Here is a 9,091-nt window from a genome sequence, read left to right as displayed (position 1 = left end):
GATATGGTGTGAATGGAGGTGTGTGTATTATATGACATGAATGGAGGTGTGTGTATGATATGATATGAATGGAGGTGTGTGTATGATATGATATGAATGGAGGTGTGTGTATGTTGAATGGGGAACAGGATATGACATGATTGTAGGTGTGTGTATGTTGAATGGGGAACCGGATATGATATGGATGGAGGTGTGTGTATTATATGACATGAATGGAGGTGTGTGTATGTTGAATGGGGAACAGGATATGACATGATATGAAACGTTTGTGTATGTTGAATGGGGAACAGGATATGACACACACACACACACACACACACACACACACACACACACACACACACACACACACACACACACACACACACACACACACACACACACACACACACACACACACACAGGGAGAGTACATATGGAGTGCATCTACACATAAACAGTACTAGTCTCACAGAGGCATGCCAAGGATACCACACCCTATCTTCTCTCCCTTTTTCTCTCACCTTTTCTCTCTCTCTCTCTCTCTCTCTCTCACTCTCTCTCTCTCTCTCTCTCTCTCTCACCTTTTCTCTCTCTCTCTCTTTCTCTCTCTCTCTCTCTCTCTCTCTCTCTCTCATTCTTTCTCTCTCTTTCGCGCTCTCTCATTCTCTCTCTCTTATTCTCTTGCTCTCTGTTTTCTTCTTCTCTCCCTTTCTCTTTCTCTCTCTCTTTCTCACTCTCTTTATCGCACCATCTCTTATTTTCTTACTCTCTCGCTCTGTTTTCTTCTCCTCTTTCTCTCTCTCTCTTTCTCCCCCTTCTTTCTCTTTTATGAAATTAGTTGTAATTTGATTGTTCTGATGCTCAATTTTGTTTGGAAAATGTACATGGTGAGAAACACGTCTGGGTTTATAAGACAAAGCTGTAAACTCTTTTTCCAAATGGAGGCCGTGCTGGAAGGGGCCTGTTCCGTTCTGTTCGGTTTGGGCTGTGGATTTACAGCCAAGGGGATGAAACTCTGTTAAACTCTTCTAAATTGGGGACTGCTCTGTCATCTGACACATCATCGCTTTCACACATTGAGGTTCAAGTGTAGGGACTGAACCTCAAGTTCTAAGGACCAAGCCTGGAAAATATAGGAAGATAGATGGTTTTGCTTCAGCATTCCAATCCGGCATAGTTTATTTTTGTTGGAAACATAATTGTCTGTGGCTAGGATTTGGAAGTACATTTTACCCGCAAATTCTGCCAGGAAATAAGAAACAGTTGTTAGTGCACCCTAGGGGTGACCTAGTGTACATTCTGCTGATTACTAGACAGAGTCAAAGCAAAGGTTTTACTATGAAAAAACACGTGTCTTAAGGTCATGTACTGCATTGTTGTGTCATGGGATTGGACTGCATTTTAAGAAAACTTCTAGGATTAAAGGCATGCTTATTTAATGTAACCATTTACTTTAACCTGACATACTGCAGCTATACAGTTGTTCTACTGTTGTTCCATTTAAAGTATTATTTATTTCTGGGGAAATGGGGAAAGTTCTCTCAATCTATTTTGTTTAACTATGTTTCCCTATTCTCTGTAGTACACAGTTTAGCATGTTTTTTACCGTTATACATATATGTATAACAAGATGTAGTAAATGTACTGCAGTGTGCCATGAGGTGCGTTTTCACCAGCTTCCTGCACTGGGAAAAGGTGATAAGAACACAGGTGTGCTGAAGGGTTACGTGGACCACTACAGAGACAGGGGACCTTTTGCGGAGTTAGTCAGGGGGTTTCAATCCTGATAGAAAGTGTTCATTAACATCTTTATTTATATACAATCCATTGCAAGTAGAACAAGTACTATTCCCATCTGGTGACAATTCCCCATAATGTCTGTCATTGAGTATAACCTCCCCAAAAAATAGGAAAAAAAATTCAAGGGACCCTCTCCCCCCTCAGCCCTGAATCCTGGTTCAGTCCAACCTGAGCATAGGGGTCTAGTGTCACCCCCAAGGTAATTTCCTGTGTCATTTGTCGAAAGAACTCCACTGAAGACTCAAGAAGCAAGGTTTAGGCTCGAACATGTGGACCTTTTTGTTGCTCACGCTGGCCTTTTCTGCCACAGGAATGACGGAAGAAAATGTCACAGATACAGCTATTGAAGAGAGACCTGTAATAGCCAAGGGCATACTAAAGGTAAGTCTTACCGATGTGGTGATTCAGTTAGTGAAATGACTGTACTTGGTTAAACGTCATACTGCGGAGCAGGACACATATTTATTGCTAACACATGGAGGCTACACTATCTTTAATCTAACTGCAGAGAAGCACATTAGACATGGTGGTCGTGGTGAATGACGAATGCTCATTGTCTGTTCCTCTTTCCCTCAGGCTCCAAGTGTAGTTGGGTGAGCCATCAAGAAGATGCCTGAGCTCTATATGTTCCTTATGGAGCGATGGGCATTGTAGTATCCTTCTGTGGAGGTTTCTGTGGAGGTTTCAGATAGAGTTATGGGCATTGTAGTATCCTTCTGTGGAGGTTTCAGATAGAGTTATGGGCATTGTAGTATCCTTCTGTGGAGGTTTCTGTGGAGGTTTCAGATAGAGTTATGGGCATTGTAGTATCCTTCTGTGGAGGTTTCAGATAGAGTTATGGGCATTGTAGTATCCTTCTGTGGAGGTTTCAGATAGTTATGGGCATTGTAGTATCCTTCTGTGGAGGTTTCAGATAGAGTTATGGGCATTGTAGTATCCTTCTATTGTGGTTTCTGTGGAGGTTTCAGATAGAGTTATGGGCATTGCAGTAGCATTTTATTGTGGTTACTATGTAGATTTGTAACAGGCTGATCGCTTCTTGTCAGATCAAGTCTGCATTGAACTGTACTGAGTTGTCATTACCTCATATGGTTACAAAGTCTTTTTGTATTTTCTCACAACCTCCCAGATAAACAAGACAATTTGTGTTAGCGACAGCCCAGTTTTATATACTAGCATGAATTGGCCTCAAACCACAAGTGTGTCTAACCAGGCCTTCGGGAAAGATAATTATTTGAAACCATCATGTGTCAGTGTTTAAGTATGTTTAAGTATGTTTGACCTCAGTGGAAATATATCCAGAAGTAGATTGTTCTTGTATTCTACAGACAGAGATTGAGCCTAGTCCTGGACTTAAACTGGAGAATCAGGGAATGAACATCAGAGAATGCTTTATGGAGAATCTTCTTAGAAATAGATGTTTAGTCCAGGACTGGGTTTAATCTCTCTTCAGGATATGGGCTGTACTTTTTCCTTGATCCTCCCTTTCCACTGAAGTCACAACCTGGAATATGATTCAGGAGAGGAGAAGAATCCACGTCTGATCTTCTATGATGATAAGGATGAGGTTGTTCAGGTTAGATATGGATTCCCATTCAAGGTGTTATATGTCATCTACTGTACGTGTCAGACAAAGATTATCAGCAAAATGCTTGGGGAAATAATATCTATTTTCCTGAGCTTGACTCAAGCCTGGCAAGATTAGGGAGGGATAAATAACTAATTAAAAAAGGCATTACGCAAGGAAAAAACAAGAGCATATCAGTGTAGTCTGAAACAGTTAAAGAGAATGTGATGTTAATAAATCCTCTGTGTCTTTTGTGAACCTGTTGCATTACGGTCATTATGGTCATTATGGTTGTTATTGTTATTATGGTCATTATGGTCATTATTGTAATTACGGTCATTATGGTTATCATGGTCATTATAGTTATTATGGTCATTATCGTCATTATGGTCATTATGGTTATTATGGTCATTATGGTCATTATGGTTATTATGGTCATTATAGTTATTATGGTTAGTATGGTCATTATGGTCATTATAGTTATTATGGTCATTATAGTTATTATGGTTAGTATGGTCATTATGGTCATTATAGTTATTATGGTCATTATAGTTATTATGGTCATTATAGTTATTATGGGCATTATAGTTATTATGGTCATTATGGTCATTATGGTCATTATGGTTATTATGGTTATTATGGTTATCATGGTCGCTTGCCTGTACTGAATGTAAGCATTTTGTGTGTGTTGTATCAGACTGTCCCTGTGAAGAAGATGAAGGTGGATGAGATCAGTAGCCTGCTGGACTCTCTGGGTTTCTACAAGAGATCTCAGAAGGGAGAGGAGGTGCCAAAGGAGTTTCAACACTTTCCCCTGAGAGCCCCCAGGGACGAGTTGTGAGCACAATAAGATCTGGTGGCCAGACTCTGTCACTGTATCCAGTCACAGATGATGAGAGGGGTCCCAAGGCCACAACATGAGCCAGGCCCTAATTTGAGAACAAACGACTCGGTGCAGCTATGCAGAGCAGAGCCTACCACACTGTCTCTTTTAAAATATACATTTGTCAATAAAATTTTAAACAAGTTACGTAGAATGTGTCTCATGCTGACTCTGTGGTATAATATGCTGTCTGTCTTCCATCCAAATAAAACGCTGTACAGTAGAGTTTCAGCAGGTAATGACAGCAGTTAGCGTACCAAAAAGGTAATGTTGACTTCAAAGATTACCTTCATTAATCCTGAACCTATTACAGGGTACTGTTTCATTGGTTTTATGTATACTGAACAAAAATATAAACGCAACATGTAAAATGTTGGTCCCATGATTCATGAGCTGAAATAAAAGATCCCTGAAATGTTCCATATGCACAAAAAAAACGTATTGCTCTCAAATGTGTTAACACCCTTGTTAGCGAGCATGACTTCTTTTCCAAGATAATCCATCCACCTGATAAGTGTGCCATATCAAGAAGCTGATTAAACAACATGATCATTACACAGATGCACCTTGTGCTGGGGACAATAAAATGCCACTCTAAAACGTGAAGTTTTGTCACACAACACAATGCCACAGATGTCTCAAGTTTTGAGGGAGCATGCAATTGGCATGCTGACTTCAGGAATGTCCACCAGAGCTATTTCCAGAGAATTTAATGTTCATTTCTTTAGCAAAAGCCGCCTCCAACATTGTTTTAGAGAATTTAGCAGTACGTCCAACCAGCCTCACAACCGCAGACCATGTTTAACCACGCCATCCAAGTCCTCCATGTCTGGCTTCTTCATCTGTAACTTACTAAAATCATAGAAATTGTTGCATGTTGCATTTTTATTTTTGTTCAGTATATTTTCAGTTTTTTCCTTATTAATTTTTTTATTTGTCATCTAAAAACCACTGATTGCCATCATACTTTCTCCTCCCACATATTAAACCCTGATAATAACGTAGTGAATACAGAGACAGAGACACGCTCCTAGGTCTGTCAAGGGTGCTAATCCCCTGTCTTCCTCCTCCCACCACTCCGATAATCTGATTAGCAGACGCTGCTGTCTGGTTAACTGACTAATCCCTGTAGTCCTCAATCAGGAACACACACACACTCTGTCTTCTGTTTCTATACACCAATTTATTTTCTATTAGCTTAAGAATAGCATACATTTTTCTGGACACACACAGAGTGGTAGCGGTACATGGTTGTATTGGGCCACAATGCCTGTGTTCTACTCCCCCATACCCCAGAACCTCCGGATGGGCCTGGCCTCTGTCGGTGGATCCGTGTTCACTAACAACAGGACAGGGGACTTTAGCAGTGACTACAACAAGGACCAGGATGATAAAACAGGTAGGCCTGTTGCCTGCTACAATATATGGAGTACTGTATGCTGTATAATGCCTGTGTCAAATATTATTTGGGATTTTGTTTTGTTTTAGGAAAGTATTTTATATATTTTTTGATATATTTTTTGATATTCAGGAAAGCATTTGTATAATTCAAATTGCGAAACTTCAAATATAAATAGTTTTATGTTTTTATATTCCAGTCAATGAGTTGGTGTCTCACCTACCCCTTCAGATGATCCTGTACTTCAACATATTCTTTTTCCCATGCTGGTGGGTCTCTGCTGTTCTCATGCTGGATCTAAAGGTGGCTTTTTCCCTACTGACTTCAGAGGTTTCCCCCAAGGTTTCCCAACTCTCAATTTATTATGTATGGAATACCCAGATCAATAATACAATATGTCTTTCTTGTCATAGTTGTATTACCTGCCTGGGTACTACCAGGCTCTACTTGTGACTGGAGTGGTTCTGCTTACCATCTGTGAAATCACCAGGCTCTATCTGGGCTATATCGGAAACCTCAAAGAGAAGGTAACTGAACCTAACTTCCTCTCTGGAAACGCTTCTCCTCTCCCTCTCTCTCCTTCACTGTCTTCCCCCTTTCACACAAACTCAATGAATATCTGATCTGATACACTGCCTGTTTAAGTACCCTGTGTGAGTAGGTGTGTAAACATTCCCACTGCTCGCACACTTGGCTAGGACGCCCCACTGAGTGTCTGACTGTGTGTGTGTCTTCATACATCTGTGTGTGTATGTCTCTTTCTCTCTGTGTCTCTTCCACTCTCTCGCTTCAGTCTCTTTCTCTGTGTTCCTCCCTCTGTGATCAGGTGCCAGAGCTGGCTGGGTTCTGGCTGATATCCTTCCTGTTCCAGCTGCCCATTCTACTCTTCTTCCTGACTGACGAGGACATCATCATCCTCCCTCTGGAGAGGGCCGTCCACTCCATCTACCTCCTCTTCATCCTCTCAGAGCTCCTGGCTTCCTTCTTCGCCCTCAGGTAGGATGATGTACTGTATAGTACTGTATGCCATTTATCAGATGCTTTTACCCACAACCTTGGCGTTTCTAGTGCCATGCTCTATCACCTGAGCCATGTAGGAGCCATCACAGAGGAGTGTCTATGGAAAGCTGATGTAGACTTATACTGTCAGTGGAATCAACCAATCTCATGCAGAGCGTGGACAGCAGAAAAAAGTCTATGTTTACCTCTCAATGGTCATGGCATCTGTTCAGAGACAGTCATGATGTGTAATATATTCCTATTCTCTCTCTCCCTTCTTCTTCTGCTTCTTCTGCTTCTTCCTCTTCTTCTTCACCCTCAGGGCCATGACCAGGAAGTTAACCCTGCTGTTCCACCTCAGGCAGTTTGGGGAGGTGGAAAACCTTCATCACCTCCACCATCACCACCTCCACATAGCGGGAAAGAGCCCAGCCTTCGGCATGCCATATTATGGGAGGACTGTTCTACCCATGCCACCACACACCAATAACGTTCACAGTCACTGATAGAGCACAGAGAGACAACCAGGAACACTTTGACTGGGATGGATGGGACTGGGAGATGGGGTATGATCTGGAGTTAAAGGCGTAGGGGTGAATAGTTTAATGTGGAAGAGAGTTCTTGTGAATACAGCCTTGAAATGATTTTCCAAAGAGGGAGGAAGCTTTTGAAGTGTTCCATGATGTTCAAAATATAATGCTGGATTTTGTGATCTTTATGAAATGATGAGTTGATGCACTGTTTTATAATTGTTTTGTTTTCATTTCTAGATATAAAACACGTGTAAAAATATTATTGGACACCGGTAGTAGTGATGGTCATAACATATTAGAACCACATGGTGGCACTAAATGGCCATAAGAGGGGTTAGTAATAAACTGAAAAGTGTTGCAAAGTCCCAATTTGTAAGGCAGAATAATCACAAACTGTCATGCTGCACAGATACGGGTTAGAGAGCCTTTCTGATTGTGTATACAAGTGAAACTTGTCAGGAGCTGTCAGAAGCTGGTCAGAATCTGTCAGGAGCTGGTCAGAAGCTGTCAGAAGCTGTCAGGAGCTGTCAGAAGCTGTCAGGAGCTGGTCAGAAGCTGTCAGAAGCTGTCAGGAGCTGTCAGAAGCTGGTCAGAAGCTGTCAGGAGCTGGTCAGAAGCTGTCAGGAGCTGTCAGAAAGTGGTCAGAAGCTGTCAGAAGCTGCCAGGAGCTGTCAGGGGCAGTCAGGAGTTTGTCAGAAGTTGGTCAGAAGCTGTCAGGAGCTGGTCAGAAGTTGGTCAGAAGCTGTCAGGAGCTGTCAGATGCTGTCAGGAGCTGTCAGAAGCTGTCAGGAGTTTGTCAGAAGTTGGTCAGAAGCTGTCATGAGCTGTAAGGAGACAGGAACAAAGGCAGCACAGTTTAAAAGAGAACTTTAGAAAATATGCTGGATAACACATCTCAAATTAACATGAATTAAATTACCATCCTGTACACCAGACAACAAGTTATTTGTTCGAGAAGGAAGAAAGTGGTTCTCTTCCAAGATTTAAAAGTTTTCTTTCAATAACATATTTCAACTAAAAACATCTAATAACCAGCATACAAGAAACCTTGTACCTGACCACCAATCCTAAAGGTTGTCTACAAATAACAAAATGATTATATATCACCAAATAGAAATCACAGCCTCAATGTGTTTCGAGTCAAGCTTATCTCTCTCTAGCCGATCAAATCGATCTGATCACTATCTGATCGAGATTTGTGGCATCTACACATGGTAATGAAATGTGTCTCTCATCTTCATTCATATTGTGACCAGATTCAATGGCCCCTCCCTGTATGCAAATGCTTCCAACCTGCTTTGCACCCCGATTATGGCATAAGCTGTATCAATTGAGAGAAAATAGCACACTTTTAAAGTCAATACTTTTATACTCTCATCATTACAGCCTACTTTTGTTATGCAACGATGTAAGACTGGGCGTAATAGGCTACTGTTCCCTATGACCTTGACCTGTCCACAGCCATACAAATAAGTATTAAGGAGAATCTCTCCCATCCCTAAAATAGTCACCACACAAATTAGCTGAGTATCTGGATGTGTTTACAAAATACAATTATTGCACAGTATAAATAAAAATGACTCTTAGCTCCTAATGTAACCTAAAAACAGCAACATGTTCCGTTAGGCTACAAAGTGCGTCTCTGAATGGCGCAAAGCAATGTCCAAATAGGTCTGGACAGGGTTGTTCTTTTCGCATGGATGTTCATATACGTTGTCTTTATATAATTGCAATCGTGTATTGCAATAACCTTTAGCATAGGGCTAAACAGTACCAAAGGGAAAAAAGTGACATGCTGGCAGAACGACCCTGGTTTAGTGTCCGTCAAATAATTGACCAGTGATAATTCGCTGACGGAGCATCAATATGATAACCTATTGCGAGACGCATGGGGGGGGGGGGGGGGGGGGGGGAATCGCTAAAAAGTG

The 9,091-nt window shown here is 41.4% G+C and overlaps 2 protein-coding genes across 2 annotated transcripts; both read left to right on the top strand.

Moving 5' to 3' along the window:
- The first annotated feature begins 1,977 nt into the window (after positions 1 to 1,977).
- Positions 1,978 to 7,528, top strand: LOC109895167 (selenoprotein M). Its single transcript, XM_074933822.1, has 7 exons — positions 1,978 to 2,163; positions 2,359 to 2,435; positions 3,280 to 3,358; positions 4,047 to 5,631; positions 6,045 to 6,158; positions 6,458 to 6,627; positions 6,953 to 7,528. The coding sequence occupies exons 1-4, from the start codon at positions 2,050 to 2,052 to the stop codon at positions 4,188 to 4,190; spliced, it is 414 nt and encodes a 137-aa protein (XP_074789923.1). The 5' UTR covers positions 1,978 to 2,049; the 3' UTR covers positions 4,191 to 5,631; positions 6,045 to 6,158; positions 6,458 to 6,627; positions 6,953 to 7,528.
- Positions 5,370 to 7,528, top strand: zgc:112294 (transmembrane protein 17A). Its single transcript, XM_020488828.2, has 5 exons — positions 5,370 to 5,631; positions 5,831 to 5,934; positions 6,045 to 6,158; positions 6,458 to 6,627; positions 6,953 to 7,528. The coding sequence occupies exons 1-5, from the start codon at positions 5,499 to 5,501 to the stop codon at positions 7,134 to 7,136; spliced, it is 705 nt and encodes a 234-aa protein (XP_020344417.1). The 5' UTR covers positions 5,370 to 5,498; the 3' UTR covers positions 7,137 to 7,528.
- Positions 7,529 to 9,091: the final 1,563 nt, after the last annotated feature.

The sequence above is a fragment of the Oncorhynchus kisutch genome, linkage group LG8 (genome assembly GCF_002021735.2).
Source record: "Oncorhynchus kisutch isolate 150728-3 linkage group LG8, Okis_V2, whole genome shotgun sequence".
Classification (NCBI taxonomy): Eukaryota; Metazoa; Chordata; class Actinopteri; order Salmoniformes; family Salmonidae; genus Oncorhynchus; species Oncorhynchus kisutch.
Note: the sequence above shows the minus strand (reverse complement) of the source record. Positions and strands in the feature narration are given on the sequence as shown.